Here is a 23984-nt window from a genome sequence, read left to right as displayed (position 1 = left end):
TCAGGAATGGGGTTAGTGCCTTGTAAAAGAGACCCCAGAGAGCTCCCTCACCCCTTTTGCCATGCAAGAAGACAGTTGTCTTTTAACCCGGAAACGGCCCTCACCACACACCAGATCTTCTGGTAGCTTGATCTTGGACTTCCAGCTTCCAGAACTGTGAGAAATAAATGTTTGTTGTTTAAGCCACCCAGCTGCCAATGGAATGTATGTCATAGCAGCTCAGACAGACTAAGGTAGGCAATGGAGCAAATGCACTAAGATAGGTACAAGCAATGGAGAAAATGGACAAAGATTTCTACCCCTGTGGACCTTACCTTTTAGGGAGACATAAATAAACAACAAGCGTTGTGTCTAACTTATATTTTACATTCTTATTGTACTCTACATAGTAACAATTTTATGCTGCAATTTTTTCTTCTTTATTAGGGTGGTGAGTCCCATGGGAGAAAGAAAGTACGGCAGAGGAAAGGGATGAAAAGTATCAGGGTGGAGGCAGTTCCCAGCTTCAGACATGGAGGGCAAGGTGGGCTTAGCTGAGAAGGGTGCACCTGAGCCAGACTAGACTGCTTACATAAAATGCTCCTACCAGTGTGTTTCATGTGGAGGAAACTACAAGAACAAAGATTCTAAGGGTAAGCAGGACAGTAATGTTCCAGATTCTTTTTTTTTTTTTCTTTACGTAGTCTCTACAACAGCATGGAACCCATGTTCAGGGCTCAAACTCATGACCCTGAGATCTAGATCAGAGCTGAGATCAAGAGTCGGATGCTTAATTGACTGAGCCACCCAAGTGCCCCACAGATTCATTTTTTCTTTAAATCTGAAAGGGGAAAAGTGGTATCAGATCCAGTCAGAAAGAGGAGGGGCACCAGGTAACACACCATGGAGAGAGTACAGAGTATAAAGTAGAATCTTAACCTCGATTTGTTCCAAAGGATGTAAATCCCATCAACAGAACAGCAGGGTATATGAATTACACAATCACATTTCCACTGTAAACATAGAAGATTCATCCAATATTCTGTGAATACTTACTGAATTCTTGTTCTGTGTCATCAGTGGCAAATTTGATAGACAAAACCCTGCTTTCGTGGAGCATACATTCTAATTGGAGAGATACAGAACAAATGAGTAAATGAAACAAATGTACAAATAAATAATACAACTTCAGACAGAGATAAATGTCAGAAAAATGACCCAGGGTCTAGTGAGTGATGAGGGCTGAGAGTTAATATATAGTACTAGAGATGGAAAAGTCACAAGAACTTGATAAAAACGTTGTTCTCAGCTTACACAATCCATTTTATAAGTTTCTTTTGGTTATGCTGTTGATAGGGAAATGAAAATCTACTCATGTATTGAGAATTTTGAGGAAACTTGCCATTTCTTGTTTCATGACATTCAAAATGCAATACTCATGACAACTAAGAGTGTCTCTGTTGCAGTTTGTTGGAAGTGTTTTCCTTGGGGCGAAGAAGGAGATGGTGACATGTAAGCAGAGAAATGGAGGAAGTGGTGTAAAAATGTCTCTGGCAAGGGCAAGAGCGTTTGCTAATCCGCTGAGGGAAGAGCAAGCTTGAATTCAGCAAGATGTGCATTGGGGCCAGATTGAACAGAATGAGGAGAAGGCAAGATCAGAGGGAGGAGGCAGATGAGGAAGGGCTGTGCAGGCCATGGGAGAAAGACTGGATTTAATCTACAGTGATGGGAAGCCATGGGTCAGGGGGTGGACAGGAGGGGAGCAGCATCATCTATTATGCACTTGAAGGGCTCACTCTACTGACATTGGCCAACAGTGAGAAGGTCAAGTGTGAAGGAGAAACACCCTCTAGAGAGCTACTGAAGTAGTAAACAGAAAGGAGAATGTCGGGGATCCATGCAAAAGGATATGGTTGTAAAAACTAGGGCAACAGTACACAGACAAGAGGTGGACCAAGTGGTTTGGTGACATTAAGAACGCTATTCATTCTTTTAGTTTTGTTGATTGTTTCCTTTGCTGTGCAAAAGCTTTTCATTTGATATATTCCCAATAGTTTATGTTTGCTTTTGTTTCCCTTGCCTTGGGAGATATATCTAGAAAAATGTTGCTAGGGCTGATGTCAGAATAATTACTGCCTGTGTACTCTTCTAGGATTTTTATGGTGTCAAGTCTCATATTTAGATCTTTAATCCATTTTGAGTTTATTTTTGTGTATGGTGTACAAAAGTGGTCCAATTTCATTTTTATTGCATGTAGCGGTCCAGTTTTCCCAATACCATTTGTTGAAGAGACTGTCTTTTTCTCATTGTATATTCATTCCTCTTTTGTTGAAGATTAACTGACCATATAGTTATGGGTTTACTTCTGGGTTTTCTACTTCCATTCCATTGATCTATGCATCTGTTTTCGTGCCAGTATCATACTGTTTTGACAACTACAGCTTTGTCATATAACTTGAAGTCTAGAATTGTGATGCCTCCAGCTTTGCATTTCTCTTTCAAGGTTGCTTTGGCTATTTGGGGTCTTTTATGGTTCTATACAGATTTGAAGATTGCTTGTTCTAATTCTGTAAACAAATGCTGTTGGTATTTTGATAGGGATTGCATTAAATCTGTAGAGTGCTTTGGGTAGTGTAGACAGTATTTGTTCTTCCAATTCCATGAACATGGAATATCTTTCCATTTCTTTGCATGGTCTTGAATTTCTGATTTCATCAATGTTTTATGGTTTTCAGACTACAGGTTTTTCATCTCTTTGATTTAGTTTATTCCTATTTTATTGTTTTTGGTGAAGTTGTAAATAGGATAATTTTCTTCAAAAAAATTTTTTTTAACATTTATTTATCATTGAGAGACAGACAGAGACAGAGCATGAGCATGGGAGGGACAGTAAGAGTAAGACACAGAATCTGAAGCAGGCTCCAGGCTCTGAGCTGTCAGCACAGAGCCCAACATGGGGCTCAAACTCACAAACTGCGAGATCATGACCTGAGCCAAAGTTGGATGCTTAATCGACTGAGCCACCCAGGCACCCCCAAATAGGATCATTTTCTTAATTTCACTTTCTGTTGCTTCAGTATTAGTGTATAGGAATGCCACAGATTTCTGTGCATTGATTTCGTATCCTGTGACTTTACTGATTCATTTATCAGTTCTGGCAGTTTCTTGGTGGAGCCTTTAGAGTTTCTATAGACAGTATGTAAAAGGCAACCTATTGAATGAGAGAAGATATTTACAAATGGCATATCCAATAAAAGGCTAGAATCAAAAAAATATAAAGAACTTAACACTCAACACCAAAAAAAAAAAAAACCCTCACAAATAATCCAATTAAAAATCGACGGAAAATATGAACAGAAATGTCTCCAAAGAAGACCCATAGATGGTCAGCAAACACATGAAAAGATGCTCAACATCACTCATCATCAGGGCAATGCAAATCAAAACTATAGTGAGATATTACCTCACATCTGTCAGAATGGAAAAAAAAAAACCAAAAACAAAAACCACAAGAAATAACAATTGTTATTGAGGATGTGGAGAAAAAGGCACCCTCCTGCACTGTTGGTGGGAATACAAACTGGTGCAACCACTCTGGAAAATAGTATGAGGTTCCTAAAAAGTTAAAAACAGACTTACCATATCATCAAGCAATGACGCTACTAGGTATTTACTTACCCAAATAATTCAAAAGACTTTATTCAAAGGACACATGCACCCCAATGTTAATTGCAGCATTATTTACAGTAGCCAAGATATAGAAGCAGCCCAAGTGACCCTCAACAGATGAATGGATAAAGAAGATGTGGGTGTGTGTGTGTGTGTGTGTGTGTGTGTGTGTGTGTGTGTATACACACAATGAAATGTTATTTGGCCATAAAAAGTATAGAACCTTGTCATTTGCAACAATGTGGATGGAGCTAGAGAGTATTATGCTAAGTGAAATAAGTCAGTGAAAGACAAATACCATATGATTTCACTCATAGGTGGAACTGAAGAAACAAAACAAATGAGCAAAGGAAAAAGGAGAGAGAGAGGAAAACCAAGAAACAGACCCTTAACTATAGAGAAAAAACTAATGGTTACCAGAGGGAAGGTGGATAAGGGGAGGGGAAGGATGAAATACTAATATAATGTCAACCATCCTGGAATTAAAGTTAAAACCTTTTGGGGCGCCTGGGTGGCGCAGTCGGTTAAGCGTCCGACTTCAGCCAGGTCACGATCTCGTGGTCCGTGAGTTCGAGCCCCGTGTCAGGCTCTGGGCTGATGGCTCGGAGCCTGGAGCCTGTTTCCGATTCTGTGTCTCCCTCTCTCTCTGCCCCTCCCCCGTTCATGCTCTGTCTCTCTCTGTCCCAAAAAAATAAATAAACGTTGGAAAAAAAAAAAAAGTTAAAACCTTTTAAAAAATGTAAGACAAACAAATAGGCAGAACCAAAAAAGGAAGAAGAAGAATGATATTTGCCCAACAATTGGTCTGCGTTTTATACCAGTGTTGGCAAAAGGCCCAGGTAGTGAATATATTAAGTTTGGTTGATCAAAAGGTTTCTGTTACAAGTACTTAAATCTGTCCTGTAGTGTGAACGCACCTGTAGATATTACACAAATGTATGGGAGTGGCTGTGTTCCAATAAAACTTTATTTACAGAAACAGGAAATAGGCAGGATATTTGGCCCTTGGGGTATAATCTGCTGACCCCTAATTTAGACTCCTGGATCACCTGTAAAATTTCCTGACCTCTGCTCCATAGATGAGAATGTGGCCATATGTGCTGGCCATCTGTCTGTCTGGGAATCAGTGTTTCTAGACATTTTAAGCTGGTCAGCAATGTCTCCTCTTGACTTCTGACCTGTAGTCACTTAATCTTCTGACTAGTGTGATCCTTTGCATATCCTTTGTTCACTGGGATAATATCGTTCTTCTTAGTGTTACTTTTTACTTACAAATCTTTTACTTCTGTGTAAGGTTTTAGTAGTAGCCTTTAACTTCACGTCATTACAGAGGAAGCCATGGGTGAATTTATTCTTCCTTTCCATTTGTCTCATCTTTCCACTAGATCCTTTTGTTCATTTCTGGTGTCTGCAAGGATGTCTAATGCAAAATGCATGTAGCTGGACCTGGGTTTGGAAAGAGTTCCACACTTACTTACTGGATGCGTTGGGCAAGTTGCCTAATTTCTGAGCCTTCATTTCTTCATCCGTAAGACTCACAGAACAATATTTCTTTTGCAGTCTAGTTAATATTAAATCCTAAAGTACCAAAATCCAGGTAATATAACAACCTAGGACTTCTTAACAAAAATCAAGTCAAATGAGAGGGTGCTGAACCCTCTGGGAAAATGCTAACATTTGTGCAACTTCCAATTAATACTTCACTGTCATTCTAGGGTGCCTGGGGGGCTTAGTTAAGTGTCTGACTCTTGGTCTCAGCTCAGGTCATGACCCCACGGTTTGTGGGATTGAGCCCCGTGTCAGGCTCTGTGCTGACAGAGCCCAAAGCGGGGCTCAAACTCATGAACCACAAGGTCATGACCTGAGTCTAAGGACCTGAGTCCATGACCTGGTCAGACGCTTGACCAACTGAGCCACCAAGGCACCCCTAGTATATTTTTAGAAGATATGAGCAAGTACTTGATCATTCATAGAGAACACAACATACAGAGCAGGAAAACCACATCTTGTAATTTTTTCTTAAAATATCATACCAATTTAATGGGGACAGAAGTAGTGAATAGCTCTGTAAGGACAGAGGTTTTTAATACAGCGAGATAGGTAACAGTCACCAAACTCAAAATGTTTAAGCCATCTAGTAGAACTTTGTAAATAGATATAAAGACAGGTCTCACATTTTGCAGCTATAACCATATAGCATGCATCCTATGTTATGCTTTCCTCGTCGGTCATGTTATTGTGTGCACAAGTCCCACAAACCCAGCTAATGATGATCTCCCAACATCTTTATGTCTTCAGCTTCATTACTTTATTTTGAATCTACAATTTATTTTTCACTTAAATTTCACATTTGCTAGGCTAGTCATTTAGCACAAAAAATAAAAGTCAATAGAGTCAGTGGATGTAATTGTAACATCTGAAATGACAGTTCTAGAATCACTTTTAAAATATCTTCTGGAAATTCTTGTGAGATTGGAAATAAATAATTGCAACACATTCAGCCTAGAGACAGAAAACCCATCCAAGTTGTAACCAGGTGGCAAGAGTAATCCTATGTTTCCACAAAGTATAGCTGAGGAGTATTTGAAGGTCATGTTCGAAAGTAACGACTCTGCACATCTCATTGGACTACTGTTCAGGCTTTCGACTTGAGTTTGCAAGAAGCTTCGGGCTGATTTGTAACAAAAGTGTCCTGACTTCCAACAGTAGATAATTCAGTGATGAGGAAAAATAAACTCTGTGCTTAACCGAATACATGAGCGTCTCCCAGGCATTTGAAAGCAGAAATAAATGTGCTTTACCTCCTGCCTTGAATCTGCTCTTTCTCTCTCCCCATAATTCCATCCCTCAGCCTTGTGGCTGGAACAGGAAGATCATTAGGATTGGGGACAAGGTCTCCCTGTCCCCAGGCAGAATTAGAGGCCATGTGCCACTGTCCAGCTGAGCTGGGGAACTCTGGGTGGGGGAGAGAGTCCAACTGCGTTGAATGCTGGCTCCCAGGTTACCAGGCTGCCTTGTCCTTGCGGTGAGGGAGCAGCCCAATTCAACTGACTATTTTGGGGATGAGGTTTCCAGCGGCGTGTTGAGTGACGTTCTGTCAGTGGGGCCTTTGGGGGCCAGTGCAGGGTGCTGCTTTTGTTGCATGTACCTGTGAACACGTAGCAGGAGCTGACATACGTATTGCCTCTGCTCCCCTGTTCCGTCAGCGCCGGGGGCAAATCTCCCCACCATGAAGAGCCATATGCAGAGAATCACTGGTATTTGGGGGGTCTCCTGACACTCACACCCCATTTCAATTATGTTCTTTATGTCTGATGATTTGCCAATTGGAGCCTCTGGCCAAAGATGGTAACTTGCACCCAGAAGCGGCTGTCACGGCTGCTTGTCAAGGCTGAACACCTGATCTGCAGAGCCCTTGTGACTTTTCTGCCCAATACTCCCATTTCAGGGTGCATCGGTTCTAACTCAGTGACTGACAGGGTGGGAAGGACCCAGCACGTCTTGTTGTCTGACTGAAATGGGCTGTTCAGAAAGGCCGCTGCCCTGGCCCCAGAGCATCTCTCTGCCTGCCGCAGTGACTGGATGTGTCATTGTCCCCCATGAAGCAAAGCATCTGGCTCAGTGGTGCCCTTTGTTCCCAGACATACCCCTAAATGCCAAGGGCCTGGTTCACAAATGGCTTGGCTAAGCTGAAACCTAGCAGTGTCTACCGTGGCAGATCCCAACGTGGGCAGAGCCCAAGGCCATTCTCACAGCTCTGACATGGTGAATGCTGTTTTATCTCACTCATGTTGGAAGCTTACCACTTAGATGGCTTCCAGCATTGAGCTGTGATTGAGTCACATGGCTCACCAATGCACACGGCCCCACAAGGCCCCTTCTTCTGTGAGACTGCATTCAATTCAGCAACGACGCCCAGACTGGCCCAGTGCCACGTAGACACCAATGACACGGGACCCGCAGCTCACTTTCGGAGCTGTTGAGTGGCCTGCAGTTGGTGTTAAAAAATTCATTGCTTCTGAACTTCTTCAACGTGACGTCAGTAATGCTTGTCAACCTCTCAAGATGAAGTGCAGAATCAAAATGCTGCCGGCCGACCAGTGACAGCACCCACTTGCATTCAGGAACCTGGGTAGGCAAGTTCCACATTTCACAAGCTCATCCTTAGCATTCTTTGGAACTCCAGAACTCATGAGTTGAGTATTTGCTTAAAAGAGGAGCTCACACGATAGCAAAATGCAAACCGTAGGGCAACTGTTATCTAGACAACGTGGACGCCTCTGCCTATTAATAAGTAACCTCCACGAGAGCGGAGACTGGATTTTGTCCATTATTGTGTCCTAATGCCTAGGACGTTGGTGGAAACATAGTAAGAGACTAAAGAGTCACTAGATGTTTGCTTGGAACATAGTAAGAGGCTCAGAGGGTCACTGAGTGGAAGGATATTATTTGACTTGTTGCTAGAGACGTAAAGCACAAAATCATGGGCCTGCGGGAGCACATGAGAAACAAAGGAACCTGTTGAATTGTATTTCCCTTCTACCTGGCAGAAGGGAAGGCTAGAGGACTGAGAAGCAATTCATTCCTCCGTCCCGGTAGCTGACGGAGGTGAAAAAGCCAGTACGTGGCAGTTTGTTGGGAGGGGGCCAAGGAGGCTTTAGCTGGTAGTGAGGTGGGGGCACGTGGGGCTGTTTCAGCCTTCCTGGGAGAGGAGGTGGGGGGTCATCTTTACAAGAAGTAAGGCCTCCTGAAGCTGTTTGAAAAGGGAGTGGGCTGAAGGCTGGGTAGAGGTGGAGATCTAGAAATGCAAACTTAAAGAAATGGAAAACTTTCTTGTTGGTTGATTTTGAATTAAAAATGTCATCCAGAACATCATTTAACAATACTGTCTGCCTGTCTCTCTCTTTCACATGATACATACATATCGCTGCTCTAACTGAAGAACATGTTTATTTTTTTGGTTCTTCTTAGAACTAAAGTACTACTTGGATATTGTAACATGAGAACCGGCTACACAAGTAGTTTGTGAGGCGGGCATTTTTGTCCCACAAGGAACACAGGGCAATGTCCGGAGACACTGTTGTTCGTCCCACTGGTGGGAGGGGTTAGTGGCATGCTTTTGAACATTTACCTGCAGCGGATGGCTTCCACAGCAAAGAATGATCTGTCCGGAATATCAGGAGGGCTGATGTGGGTTGGTAAATTTTCATCAAATTCATATTGTTTCTCCCAAAAACATAGTTTGAACTTAGGGACAAATATTCTTGATTCTCAGCTAGGGTGGCATCTGAATCACCTACATGCTTTACAAAATACTGATTCCTGGAGCACCTGGCTGGCTCAGTCAGCTAAGCGCCCAACTTCGGCCCAGGTCGTGATCTCACCAGTTTGTGACTTCAAGCCCTGCGTGGGGCTCTGTGCTGACAGCGCAGAGCCCCCTCTGGATCGTCTATCCCCCCTCCTCTTGCCCCTCCCCCACTCATGCTTCCTCAAAAATAAATAAACATTTTTTAAAAATAAAAATAAATTAAAAATACTGATTCCTAAGCCACCCAAGACCAAGTAAATGAAGACGTCAGGTGTCAGGGTCTGGGCATTTGCCTTTTTTTTAATTACTGATTGTCACCAGCATTGAGCAGCACTGATCCAAATGACATAAAGCAGGAAACCAAAAGCACCTGTAGCTGCTGTATCTTGTCTGCATGGGTACACATAGAGAAAACAATTCAAAACTGTGAGAGTAGCACAAAGACCTCAAATGACGGATGGAGCTAAAGATGTAGATTAGGTTAGTTTATATCTAGTATAGACGCATGTTAGGAGCATATAACTTTTCCTAATATTACATTAATCAAAACTTGCATCAAACGCATGCATCTGAGGAAGGCTACATTCCTGTAGTAACTAATTTTCAGGCTTGTGATGTTCTTTTAATCCCTCTGTCTTCTTGTAGCCCCTCTCACTTATGACTCATGCTTGCTCCCCATATGATCTCATTCAGCCCGTGGTTTTGAATATCATCTGTATAGGGCGATCCTCAAATCTTTATCTGCTGGGAGAGTGAAGAGTGAAGACCTGACAAGCAAAATGTCCCCCATCGGTAGGTAGCCATGGGCCCATAGAAGACCATATTGTTGACAGTGAACTCCAGATGCTGGGTGTCTAAACCATGTTGTTCTTCTAGTTTCCTGCTAAGCCCATTCCCTCTCTTCTATTTCTTACCTTCTAGTCTTTTCTAACAGTGACCTGTTGTTTACTAGGGATTCAAACCAGTTCTACAGATTCTGGAGCTATTTCACTCTCAAGGTCAACTTTTGAACACTCTCTTTTCTTGCTTATTATTCCCAAGAATAACATTCAGTTGCTAAACCCTATTCTTCTCTGATTTTGCATCCAGAAAAATCGCTCTTTGGTTCATTCTTTCAACAAAGAATTCGTTAAATGTTGTGTAGAAGCCCTGGACCTTGAAATGTTGCTCAAATGAACGCATAGTGTCTGGCACTGTTTTTTTTTTTTTTTTTTTTTCACTTCATTCTATTTTTTTATTAAATTTCAGGAACATAGAGTTGGATAAATTGTAATTCCTGGCTCATCACATTTTGACCATTGTTCTGGCGATAGCCCATTTTACATAGTCAACTAGCTGTTTAATTCATTATTGTTAATAGTGTAAGAGACACCAGCAAATCCCTCCTGCTTTGTCTGCCATGATCCTGCCATCTATGTCACCTATTTCCTTTTATTTTTAAAATTTATTTATTGCCTGTATATGCTCACTAATAAATATATTTCTTATTCTAGTTATCTTTAACTCCCTAACAGGGATATTGTGCCATATGTACTCTGTTGGCGTGTTTCCCCTTCTTGTTTTATTCTTGGTCCTGTTCCAAGGTTGATCTTTAACATATACATCTTGGTAATTAATTTATTTTGACAGCTGTTCACTATTTCATTATGGGAACACCTCACAGTTTATGCATCTTCTCTCCCACTGATACACATTTTGTTGGTTGCGAGGTCTTGATAACATGAGCTGTCCTGTTGCGAACATGCTTCTCCATGATTTGTACGATATACATGCAGTAGCTTCCCTTGGGTTGCATGGACGTAGAATTGAGGAGTCATTGGCCATGGGATTGGTCAGTTGTTTAGAAATGATGCCTGACCCTTTTGCAGCATGATGGAATTATTTACGCCCCCACCGCCAATGTATAAAAGGTGTGGGGGCACCTGGGTGGCTCAGTCGGTTAAGTGTCTGACTTCAGGTCAGGTCATGATCTTGCGGTTCTTGAGTTCGAGCCATGCATTGGGCTCTGTGCTGATGGCTCAGAGCCTGGAGCCTGCTTCAGATTCTGTGTCTCCCTCTCTGCCCCTCCTCTGTTCATGCTCTGCTTCTCTCTGTCAAAAATAAATAAATGTTAAAAAAAATTTTTTTTAAAGGTGCGATGGAGCCTCCTACTCTCCGAATTACACTTGGTCACACACTTTAGCCAAGAGAAAGGATGTGAAAGAACTCTGGTCTTACTTTAGGTATTCTTTTCCTGACCACCAATGATGCCTAACATTTCTTTATATGTCTTTTAGAAATATGTGTTTCCTCATCGGTCCATGTCTGCTCAAAGCTTTTGCTTATTTTTCTGTTGATCTATTTGTGCTGTGTTTTCCTAATGATTTGTAGGAATTCATGCTCTAGTCATCATTCTAATATTTTGTCAGACGTGCATACCGTGAAAATATTTTCTTCTACTCTGTAATGAGTCTCTTTTCTTTCTTTGAGATGTTTCAGATGAACAAGGTGTCTTAATTTTAATATAGCTGAATAGATCAATGTTTTATTTTTGTTTTTAGTTAATGTGTTCTGGGTTTTATTTAGGAAATATTTCTCTAGTCCTGAGTTCATCATTTTTTTAATGTTTCTTTATTTTTGAGAGAGAGGAAGAGAGGGAAAGAGCATGAGTGTGGAAGGGGCAGAGAGGGAGAGAGAGGGAGACAGAGAGAGAATGCTAAGTAGGCTATGTGACATTAGCACAGAGCTCAGTGCAGGACTCATTCCCACGAACTGTGAGATCATAAGCTGAGCTGAAATCTCCAGCCGGACGCTTGACTGAGCCACCCAGGTGCCCCCTGGATTCATCTTTGATCTGACTCCTGATCTGTTCTCTCATGTTAGATCATGGTTTGAGCTCTTCATCCCCACTTCCCTGGGCCTAATTCAGGTTTTTTTTCTGTGGGGTAAATCAGTATTGCCTTCTGAAGCTTTGGGCTTGAAGCTGCTTCACCTGGGACAGAGCTTCAGACCCAGTTCCAGCTGTCTGCCCCTGGCGTCAAATGTTGGTGCCTCCCTGCCCTTGGCTGCCCTTCCCTGGATGCAGCTGTAACCAGGCTTGCTGCTTTCAGTCGGCCGAAATGCTTGCTGGGAAGCAGAGAGGAGAATGCGCTGTGAAGAATTCCCATTTGTTTCAGGTTTCTGTAATTTCAGATAACTCTGATGCTATGAGTGAACTTCCATACCATACTTTCAAAAACAACTAGTACGAATAAAGGAACGAACTCTTTTGGCATGAGATACGTAGAACTCAGGAGCATTACGCTAAGTACAAAAAAGCCAGACCCCAAGCTTCATCCCATATGATCGCATTTACAGGACATTCTGGAAGAGACAAAAGTCACATCTTGGGTTGCCAGAGGCTGGGGTGAGCAAAGGCGTTTAATGCAGACATGAGAAAACTGTTTGTGATGACAGAAGCGTTCTGTAGCACAACTGTATTGCCAGTTACACGACTGCAGAATTTGTTAAGACCCATCAATTGTCCCCTTTTCATTTCATTTTGTTTTATTGACACAGAGACAAAGTGCGAGCAGGGTAGGGGGCAGAAGGAGAGAGAGAATCTTAAGTAGACCCCACACTCAGCATGGAACCTGACACGGGGCTTGATCCCATGACCTTGGGATCATGACCTGAGCTGAAATCAAGAGTTGGATACCCAACTGACTGAGCCACCCAGGTACCCCCTCAATTGTCTCTTTAAAAATCTGTGTATTTTATTTTCTGTAAATTAACTCTATTTTATATATATTTACCTTAACAATGACTAAAAAAGAGTTAAGTAAGGGACACCTGGGTGGCTCAGTCACTTAAGTGACTGACTGCAGCTCAGGTCATGATCTTGTGGTTCATGAGTTCAAGCCCCACGTCAGGCTCTGTGCTGACAGCTCAGAGCCTGGAGCCTGCTTCGGATTCTGTGTCTCCCTCTCCCTCTGCCTGTCCTCTGCTTGCACTCTGCCTCTCTCTCTCAAAAAATAAATAAACGTTAAAAAATGTTTTTAAAGAGTTAAGTGGGAAAAAATGTAGAATTTAACTCCCACCATTGAATTTTATATAGCAAACACTGACTAGTCTTAAAGAAAATGTTTAAAATCAGGTAGAGTGTTTGCCCAGGTGTCAATAGTAGCTCCTGTGTTCACATCTACTGTGAGTTCTTTTCGGAGAATATTCTAAGTTGAAGCACTTGCCTTGAATACGCTGGAGGAGCAGATAGTGGTTTCCCTGGGTATTTGCTTTCCTCTTTAGTCTGTCCTCATTCATATCTCACCAACACCATTTTTTGTCAAATAAGCTGTTTCGGTGAATCATTTTGTGAAGTGGACTTGGTTTTCATGTTCAGAAAGTAATGTCCACTACAGAAGTCATCCAAACATCATTTTTCTCTTTCCTTTAAAGGGAATAGACTCTTGTAAACTACAGGATGCTTGCCCTAATCAGGGGTTCTCAACTGGGAGCAGTTTTGACTCTCAGGGTACACATGGTTCTATCTGGAGACATTTTTGTTCGTTATGATTGTTGGGGATGGGTGGGATGCTACCGGCTTCTACTGGGTGACAGTCAGCTAGGCTCCTCATGGCACAGCATAGCTCCCCACCACAAATCACCTGGCCCCAAATGTCAATAGTGCCACAGTTAAGAAGCCCTGATACAAAGTTTATACTAAACAGAAGGGTAGTTAAAAATGAAAACCAGACTTATAAATCCAATGGTTAATGCTGTAAATGCTATATCTACCCTGCCTCATTTGAGCACTCATTATTTATTGAAGGTCTGTACCTAGTCCTTTTGAAAGATTATCTCAAAATAATCCAGGGGGTTGGTTTCTCCTAAGATCTCTATTTTACATGGGGAAGATTAGATGTACAGAAGTGAGGGAATTTGCATAGGAGACACATCCCTCGTTGCTACAGCTGGGGGGATTCCAAATTCAACACTGGGGTGATTCCAAAATAGTGTTCTTCACTCTTCTGGTCTTCAAATGGTATCATTTCTTATATAATCCCTTAGGATCTGAGTAGGCAATTATGATAAAGTCATAATTTAAACATGTTTGCAGATCTAGTTATAATGTCCCTTGATCGGTGGTGGTGGCAGCGGGGACAAAACCTCCATCTCGGGCAAACAGTCTTTGGTATTAAATAAACAATAAAAAATGTGCACCTTATTCTTCGAAAACAGGAAAAGCCTTATTTCTCTTCGTTTCTTCCATGGTGCATAAGGCCAGGAAGCAGTAATTTCTGTAGTGACAACTGCTGATGTGAGTGAGCCAGCTCTGGTCTTGTACATTCTCTGGCTTATTACGTATCCATGATGCAGGAACATGTCAGCCTGTATGATGCCCTCAACTGAACATCTCCGCTAACACGGTCCTCACACAGATTGAGAAATATTATGAATATCAAGATGTTGAAGATAAACATTTCTCACAGATGAATGCTACCCAACTATCATCATCCAGAATAGTAGCCAAGAATTGTGTGTGGCGGAAGAAAAAGAAAGGGGTTGAACACAGGCTGGCTCCTTCACCTAAGTTCTTATTGAACAGAGAAGTTGTGACAGTGTCACTGAGTACTTTCTCTACATGGTGCAGTGTCCAGAAGGACCATGGGAAAAACATTCCCACTCGGAATCCCACGGAAGCAACAGGACAATTGCAGTTACCATCTTTGATGCCTGTTGTCCATCTGTGCTCCAGGAAACACAGATTGCTGAGGAAAGAGAGCAAAGGGAGTCCTGGCCTTGGCAGGCCTTCTCTGGAACTCGAAGGCAACATTTTGTGTGGAAGGGTGTGTGAGTGTGTGAGGAAGGGGTGGGCCTTAGCAACTCCAGAAGCACCAGCACGGAGAAGAGGAGGGAAGGGAATGACCTTTGATTTCTAATTCCTTGAAGTGCCCAAAATTCAATTAGAGAGCAGAATATTCTCCAGCTGGAGCCAGATAGCCACTGTAGAAAAATCCCAGAAGTGAACCAAAACTTTGTTTTTGTTTTTGTTCTGTTTCAGTCCTAAGGGATGCTGTTTTCTCCCAAACCCCTGAGGATGCAGAGGTGTACCAACTCATGCCTTAGCTTCTTCATTCATCAATTCACATGTTGCCAGGGTGACACAGTACTTCTCTCTTGTTCTTAAATGTGTTTATCTTAATCCCTTGACTCTTGGTTCATCTTGTCTAAGGTGGTCCGTGAGCATTGAAAGGCATTTCTTTGGTCTTCGTTGTTTTTGCTGACACGGTAGATAAAGCTTGTCAATTTTCTTTGCATTAGTTTCCACTGGGGGTGAATTTTATTCATATATTCTCATATTTTGTGAATCTCTTTTTTAAGAGTTTATTTATTTATCTTGAGAGAGACACAGAGCACAAGCAGGGGAGGGGCAGAGTTAAGGAGATAGAAGCCTAAGCAGGCTCTGTGCCATCAATGCAGAGCCCGATGCAGGGCTCCAACCCTCAGGCTGTGAGATCATGACCTCAGCTGAGATCAAGTGTCAGATCTGACTGAGCTTCTCAGGCGTCCCATGGTATTTTGTGAATCTTAAGAAGCAAGCAGTGTGTAAGTTGCAAAGGTGTTCTCAACAGAAGCTTCTTTGAATGCAACTCACACACGCAGTCGGCCATTGTCATTCAGTGTTGTAGTGAAGAGGCTGAAAAGTGTTTAGAAGCTAAGAAAAAATTCATTTGAAGACTACAGTACTCATTCCTATCATTTAGTTCAGCGTGACTGCATTTATACAGGAAGGTCTTCCTGTTTTAAATCCACACTACAATGAATCTAGTTGGTATTAACTGAGAACATTGCATGATTTTCCCAGTGAGGTTCATGCTCTAGAGTTGACCATTTAGTCCTAATAATAGTAGGTTATCACAGATGAAGGACTGTGGCCGCATTTTATGAATGTGGCCAGCGTGTGGCGCTGTTTCCTGTTGAAAGCTGCCTTTTTCAATTTTCAGAGCTCTCCAAATCTATGGTCTTTACAATGGCTCAATGTAAATTTCAATGGGCTTGAAAGATCAAAGAAGAAAAACCCACTAATGTCTTTAAACAGAATACATAGGTTTCTTTTCATGAACAGGACAGAATAAAGTATGATTGTTTATTTGAACTTCCTTTCATGAAAGCTTAAAAAAGTGTGATTTTACACAATTTTAAGTATGAATTTTACTGGAAAATTCATTATTTCACATGATAACTAGGCCAGTCGGAAGAGGAAAAATGAGGTTTTTAAAGTTATATCATTAAAGATTTAGTAAAAATGATATAAATTTAATTTCTTGTAATGGCTTCTGCTTCTGAAAATAGAAGTTTGGCGGCAAACCAGTCATGTTTTGTTCATGTCTAGAGCCAGAGATACACAAGTTACTCTTTATATTTTCAATGGTCTCCTGCATTTGACTGTTAAGTAGCACACACTTCATGGCTATCTGTATGTTTTTCAATATCCACTGCTTATATATGAGATGATGTTAGAATTAGGCTAAAATCAGTCCATTGCCTGGTCACTGGGACAAGATTTCAGCTTTACTGGCTTTGAACATCCTTTGAAAACACTCGTTTTCCAAACCCCATGGTTTCCAAACCGCATGGTGCAGCAGGCACTATGCTCAGTAAGACAATAAAACCAGCAGAGGCCATTAAATGTGCTAAAGCTAAAAACTTCCGGTGGTAGGTGCAGGGAGGGAAAAAGCATTCACAGTTGAATGTCACAGTCACCATACAATTGATCCTTGAGGCATGAAAATGCACACATTTTATTTTTTAGTGGTTATTTTAATTTTAGTAATGACTGAATAGGCTCTTCACATGCCTACATAACGGGTACCAAACTTAATACTACTTGATAGATTGATGGTGACTTTGGGGGAAAGGAGGGCTGAGGGAAGGCAAACTCGGGTAAAGACGTAGTAGCTTGAAATCATGTTATGTGATAATCCTTTTGTATATTTTGTCCCCAAATTTTAGAAGTCTCATTAAACTATTCTTCAACTGCACAAAACCAAAAGCAGTTTAGGTAATTAATAGAATTAGTACCTTCAAACCTGTATATGCAATAACTGAATTTTTATAATCTTGCCTAAGAAGAAATGTGTCATATGCTAATTTATCCCCAATGGGATATCTACATTGTGCGATAATTAAAAAAAAAAAAAAAAACAACACCCACAGATGATTGCAACTGAATGTGTCTTTTTCTGCAAAGCATAGTATATCCAATGGCCCTACGCAAAAAGTTATTTTCATTTGCAAAAGGATGGAATTGGCCATCAGGGACCAGGGCAGCAAACAGTACCACAGAGGTTCAACCCATTCTTGCCTGAAATCGTATTACAAAAGGTGGAAATCTGATATTTATCCATTCAGTTTTTAACGGCATCCCACGCTGCCCATGTCACTATCTTTTCCTCTGCAGAGCTCTTGGTATCCCCTGGATCATGCAGTTCCGAGCTAAGCAGAAGGGATAAAGTCTGGAGAAGAAGGAAAACACAGTTAAGGAAGAATCTAGAAGAGTCCTGTTACCAAAATTGTGAGGACTTAGCCTGCAAATGTAGATGTGAGAATGAGTCTAACAAGGCCTATTTCTCGGTTTTCTCACATTTTCCTTTCCAGAAGTCAATTGCAGTTTCTGAGACAAGGTGCATGTTATTACATCATCAATGAAGGCAATTAAACTCATATGTGAGTTCCCTCCCCTCACTTCATTGTCCCTTAGAACTTAAAACCAATGATGGGGGGCCTCATAAATGGCATCAAATTGAAGTATTGGTCTTCCCCAATTTTAGAGTGAGTTCTCTATTTGCTTTTTCAGGAGGGGCATATCAGAGAAAGATTATGCTTGTTTCCTTTATAGCTTACGCCTATCAAGTGCAGCTGGGAAGTTTTTGAAAAGACAAGCTGCTAGTCTGAAAAAAATGAGTCTAACAGTATGTTGTTCCTCTGGAATGTACTGGAAAAAGTAGAGCCATGTGATTATTAAGAAAGAGATTTATATGTCCAATACATATCAATATGTATACCTAAAAAAAGTTACCTTAAAAAATAACAAAGCCATAGATGTTATTGAAATCAAAGCTTCATGGGCACGTGGGTGGCTCAGTCGGTTAAGCATACAACTTCAGCTCAGGTTATGATTTCATGATTCGTGTGTCTGAGCCCCACATCAGGCTCCGTGCTGACAGCTTGGAGCCTGGAACCTGCTTTGGATTCTGTGTCTCCCTCTTTCTCTGCCCCTCCCTGACTCATGCTCTTTGTCTCTCTCTCTTTCTCAAAAATGAATAGACATTAAGAAAAAAAAAAACAGTTGAGATTCCAGTGCCCTACCCCAGTGTTGGAGTATACGGTTAGCAAGCTTCCCAGGGGGTTCTGATTCTCTGTTAAAAAAAAAAAAAGGAAAAAAAAAAGAAGGAGAAGGAGAAGAAGAAAGGAAGGAAGGAAGGGGTAAAGAAGAAGAAACTAATAACCTAAATAAATTTCAAGGAAGAGCATAGCTAACTTTTTGGAAACTGTGAATGAGGGGCTTGTTTGTGTGTTTCTTCTAGAACCTGACCAAGACGGGTCACACAGTTGGTCGCTGTTCACATAGATAGAAATAGTTAAGACCCTTTTCCACTGTCCTTGCTGGATGGATATTTTGTGAATATAAAGTCAAACCGAAGTCAATATAAGTTTCATTTATTCTCCAAATTCAGACTGGAGGGCTCAAGTTGAATTTGAGGAAAGGCATGCTAAGTTCTTTCTTACCAATGTAGCTGGACGATTTTGACCCATCCATCTGTCCATCATTCCTTCTATGCAGTAATGGCTCTCCTCTCATGTAGTGGATCTTCATGAACGTACAGAGCTTAACCAGTCCTATCAAAAGTTAGACAGCTTGCTGGGGCATCTGGGTGGCTTCACTCGGTTAAGCATGCAACTTTTGAGCTTGGCTCAAGCCATGATCTCCCAGTTCACAAGTTCAAGCCTCACATTGGGTTCTGATAGCACAGAGGCTGGTTGGGATTCTCTCTTTCCCTTTCTCTCTGCACCTCCCTTGTTTGCGAGCCGTTTCTCTCTCTCCTCTCTCTCTTTCTCTCTCTCTCTCAAAATAAATAAACTTCCAAAAAAAAAACGTTAGAGAGCTCCTACCAGCCAAGTTGCAGGGTGAAATGCATAGTAAATTGAGCACATGTATGCAGAATAAAAAACGTTAGATTACAACTGTTATTCTGCCTTTACCAAAATGTTTTCCTTTTAAAAGTTACTTTAAACTAAAATTAAAATGAATAACATTAAAAAAGGCCAGCATAGCCACAGAAGATGTCTGTGATAATTCTAAAACAAGAAAGCAATATAACCACAAGTATAATTTTAACATATGCATAAGGTGGCCTTATATGTTTAATCCCAAGCTTTCTGTTCAACCAACTAGATGTTCTCTGTTGTGGTTTATGATAAAATGCATTTATTCATGGACATGTATATGCTATGGAAACCATATAAGTAGCACACTTAAAAAAAAAAACAACAGTGATCCCTTTGAACATTTAAATGCTGTTTTTAAAAGCTCAGCATGCTTGTCCGTATTTCACTTTCTAGAATATAAATTTCATAATATGACATGCAAAGCTATAAATCAAAGATATAAGAAAATGTAGGCATGCATAATATCCTTGCCTCCACGGAGACCAGGTATTTGTTGAACTTTAAAAGTTAAATACTCTGCCACAGCTTTTGGACATTTTTTTTAGCAATTCCCAGAGAAAATGATTTTGAGGACAATCCTGTATTCACACGACACACCTCCATTCACTGCTGTGAGGCTGTATACACCTTCCAGTTTGGGGTCGCCAAGGTTAGCTTCTTTACTCTTGGTCAATAGTACGTGTTTAACATACTCGAGAAAGATTTCCATTCACATTTCTGAGCATCTTTTAAACAAACCATTGAGCTCATGCCTACATTTTTTAACGTTTCCTGCTCAAGGGTAGTATTGTCATGCTGAAACGTACACATAGGGCTGGCTGCACAACTCAAACCTTGTTTGAAATTAAAACCAAGATGGTGACAGAACATTAAACCAAGTGTGGCTCCTTCTAAGGTGGGGCTCTGTACGGTTGTGCAGGGTGCACACCCACGAAGTCACTTCTTCCTACAGAAACTTTTGAATTCCCTGATTTTCAAACATGCATTGAGAGGGGTACCAGGGTGGCTCAGTCGACTAAGTACCAGGGTGGCTCTTGATTTAGGCTCAGGTTATGATCTCGTGGTTCGTGAGTTCAAGCCCTGCATCGGGCTTGACAGCATGGAGCCTGCTTGAGATTCTCTCCCTCTTTCTGTTTCTGTCCCCTCCCCTGCTCTCTCTGTCAAATAAATAAATAAACAACATTTAAAAAATTCATTGAGAAACACACTAAGCAGTGAATTGTATTGGCCTTGCTGACTTAACTATGTGAAGAAATATACACAGAAGATGCTGTACTTGAGGGGTGCCTGGGTGGCTCAGTCCATTAGGCATCTGACTTTTGATTTTGGCTCAGGTCATGATCTCATGGTTCTGAGTTGGAGCCCTGCATTGGGCTCACTGCTGTCAGTGCAGAGCCCACTTTGGATCTTCTGTCCCTCCCCCTCCGCTCCTCCCCTGCTCTTTCTCTCTCAAAAGTGAATAAACATTAAAAAAAAAAGTGATGTACTTGAAAAAGAATCATAGGTATAGTAGGATAACTGTAGATGGCTGTCAGTATAATTTAGCAGGAAGAGCTCAGAATCACAGAGTGGAGAATGTGCAGAAGAATGGGGTAGGGGTGGGGAGGGAAGGTCGGATACTGGAAAGAGTCTAAGCTTTAGGTGAAGAGGAATCAGACTTTGTGATGTATCTTTGGGCAGGTGAGTGCCTCCAGATAGACCCTCTCTGTGCTTAGTTGGGAGCCGATGGAGGCCCTAGGGTTTAGAACGTGTGAGTGCCATTCTGTACAGCATGTGGAGCCGTCAGGGCACAGGGACGTCAGTCAGGTGGTCTGCACCTGAAGAGGGGTGTGCATGGCTCTTTTGGACTCAGTCCTGTTAAATAAATATCCCCATGCCTCAAGCACAGCCTGCAGGATCCCATCTCGGCCCTCTCTCGGGGCTTCTGCAAGCCAGGAGACTGAGCGCTGTCCCTTCCCCATGGAGCTCGGGGAAGCACAAACTCTGTTCCAGGTAGTGTCTTACGGTTGCGCCCCCAGCTCTTTCTGCGGCACGGCCCTCTCTGGGGACAGAGAATATGTGTGCTGAGAGAGCACGGGGAAAGATGGCAAGAAATAGGGGGCTGCAGTTTCCTGCTACAAAGGCTGAACCAAGAGGCTTGGGACGGATACATGGGGAAGGGTTTGGGAAAGATTTCTGTTTGGAATCGCCACACTGGGAGAGTAGCGCTTACCAGGAAAACAGACGCCCAAGGAAACAGCGAGTGTGGGGCTGTTGTCTAACAAATGTCACTTGCTAGGTACTCACATGGGTTCCCGGGTCATTATAATGAAGGAAGAAGGGAGGAAGAAAGAAGGAATGGGGGAGGGAGGGAGAGGAAGGAAAATGTCACTGAAATGCCCATTTCAGTTCTGTTACTTAGTTCTTTTCCACTATTTGGGACCAACAAAAAATTTTAAAAAAAAGGAAATTCGAATATGCGAAAGTATGAGCGGAGTCTGGACCCGGGGTACAGGCTGGAGAGGAAGCCTCCAAGTTCCAGGCGCTGCGTCCTTCCTTGGGCCGGTTGGACGCCCTTGGGGGTCCCCGGGCCCTCCTTTCCAAGAAGGCAGCTACATCGCAGGCCCGGGCTTGCTCACACCTGCGGCTTATCACCTGGATGGTGGGGGGCGGGGGGAGTGCGGACTGCCGGAGAGCCTGCGTGGGAGCCCGACCACCCAGAGCGGGACGCACGGGGGAGACCGGGTCCGCGCCGCCCAGCCTCTGAGCGCGGGGGCTCGCTGCCCGTTAGACCAGCCCACGGCCCTCGGCCCGGCCCCCCTGTCACTCACTTTGCTCGCAGCCAATGGCGCGGCCGCCTGTCACCCTCACCCCGCCCCCCGAGGCCGAGCCGGGAGGAGGTTGGCGGGGAAGGCGCGGGGCTGGAGTTGAATGATTGAACTTTCCAGCGGAGTTGCGGCGGCCGCGAGGTGTCCCCGGCAGTGCGGCCCCGGCGCGGAGCTGGGAGCCTCGGCCAGCGCCCGGCGCCCGCGCCCCCGACCTGCAGCCATGGTGCCCGGGGCGCCCGGCGCGGCCCTGACCCTCTGCCTCTGGCTGGCGGCCTGCGGGGGCTGCCTGGCGGGCGGCCCCGGCGCCGCGGCCGCTCGGCGGCTGGACGAGTCCCTGTCGGCCGTGAGCGTCCAGCGCGCGCGCTGCTCGTCCAGGTGCCTCAGCTTGCAGATCACGCGCATGTCCGCCTTCTTCCACCACTTCCAGGTACGGGAGCCGCCGCGCTGGCGCCGCGGGCCGTGGCGGGGGGCGCGCGCGCGCCGCCTGCCTCCCGGCCTGGGCGCCCCAACTTGTGGCCGGGCTCGGCGCGCGGATCCCGCCGTCCCGATTCGGCGTGGCTTTCCAAGCGGGGCTGCCGAGCCCCCGTCCCCAGCCGCCTCCTCCGAAGGAACCGGAGACTGCAGCATCCTTGCCAGCTCTCCTTTCCCGGCGGAAAACGAGCGGCGCTGTCTGGGGACGGGGCGAGCCGCCGCGCAGATTCCGAGGCTGCGTGTGCGCGCTTGTGAGTTTCCCCCGCCTCCGCGCGCGGGGCTCCGGGCCAGTCCCGCAAAGTCCCGGGCGCGGCGGGGCCCTCGGTGCCGCCGGCGCCGGGAGGGAGGCCGGGAGGCGCGCCCAGCCGCGCCCGGGGACCCGCGCGGGCAGCCCAGCCCCGCAGGTGCCCGCGGGCCGACACTTTTGTCTCTTCTGAGCGCCGCTTTCATCATCCGCGGGCCGGGAGCTCGCGGCGCCCCCCCACCCCCCCACCCCCTTGGAGCCGCAGACAGGGCGCTGGGGCCGAGTCGTCTGTTCCAGAATGTGTGGGTTGGTGCAGGGGTGGGGTGGGGGTGGTCGCTGTGCGCGCCCCAGTTTGGAGCCCCGGAGCTTCTCCGTCTTGCCAGCGGATAGTGTGCAGAGTAAGGGAAGCGATGCACGGGACACGGGACTTGGAGGGCCGGGTTTGGGTGCTCCGAGCAGAGCCCCGGGGTCGGTGACTCCCCCGGGCCCCGTAGGACCTTCTGCTGGAGGATGGGAGAGCGTGCGTTTGGATGAGGGTGAACGTCGGAGGTTCAGAGAAGCGCGCTTTTGACGCCTGTGGATTGCGGGGACCCTTGCGGGGAGCCACGGTAGCAAGGGTCCCCGCAGGTCTCGGCGTGGGAACCCGGGGTGCGGGGGACGCATCTGCGCGGCTGGCCGACTCTGCGGAGGCGCGTCCTGTTCCTGTTCCCAGCACACACACGAGTGCGCACGGTCTGAAATCATTCTCGCAGACGCCTTATTTCTCTCGTGTGCCGTCGTTCTCTCCACGGCCTTCCCGCCTCTCTCCTTAGCGGCTCACCTGTTCCAAGCTTTACCTTCCTTCTTGCCTCAGGAAAGCTGTGGAGGCCAGAAGGCGACCCGGGATCTTTGCAAGATCAGCCCTCTGATCTTGGGACATCAACTGGGCGCCCCTGCCACCTCCCACAGGGGGCTTTCCAAGGGGCCCCGGCTACTAAGCTGCGAGAGGAGGCGATTGTAATGACGGTGGAGTTTGGGACGAATCTCCATAGTCTGGGGGATGTCCCTCGTGGTCCGAGAGCTAGTGGAACCTAGCGCCGAATCGCACAGAACTCAAAGTTGGGATCCTCAGAGGTCGCACCCGCTCGCGAAGCGTGCATGTGCGTGAGTGCGCATTCGTGCAACACGTAGTGGGGTTCCGAGGAACTGGCAGCCGCTGCGGTCCTCCCGTCTCTGTGGAGGAAGGGAAAACCGCGTTCTCCTGTTCCGCGCTGACACGACGCGGACATCCTGCAGAGGGCTCCTCCCCGGCCACCTGGTTTTCCAAACCGCCCTGCCC

General features: G+C 44.6%; 1 protein-coding gene across 2 annotated transcripts in view; it reads left to right on the top strand.

Moving 5' to 3' along the window:
- The first annotated feature begins 22052 nt into the window (after positions 1-22052).
- ANOS1 (anosmin 1) overlaps positions 22053-23984 on the top strand; it is a 179994-nt gene continuing 178062 nt past the window's right edge. The window contains exon 1 of one of the 2 annotated variants that reach the window (XM_027050598.2): positions 22053-22378. In XM_027050598.2, the coding sequence (XP_026906399.2) occupies positions 22055-22378 (324 nt within the window). In that variant the 5' untranslated portion in view covers positions 22053-22054. The remainder of the gene's footprint in view (positions 22379-23984) is intronic. The other variant, XM_027050597.2, reaches the window with a different exon arrangement.

The sequence above is a fragment of the Acinonyx jubatus genome, chromosome X (genome assembly GCF_027475565.1).
Source record: "Acinonyx jubatus isolate Ajub_Pintada_27869175 chromosome X, VMU_Ajub_asm_v1.0, whole genome shotgun sequence".
NCBI lineage: Eukaryota > Metazoa > Chordata > Mammalia > Carnivora > Felidae > Acinonyx > Acinonyx jubatus.
The sequence above is the reverse complement of the archived record's forward strand: the minus strand, read 5'-3'. Positions and strand labels throughout refer to the sequence as shown.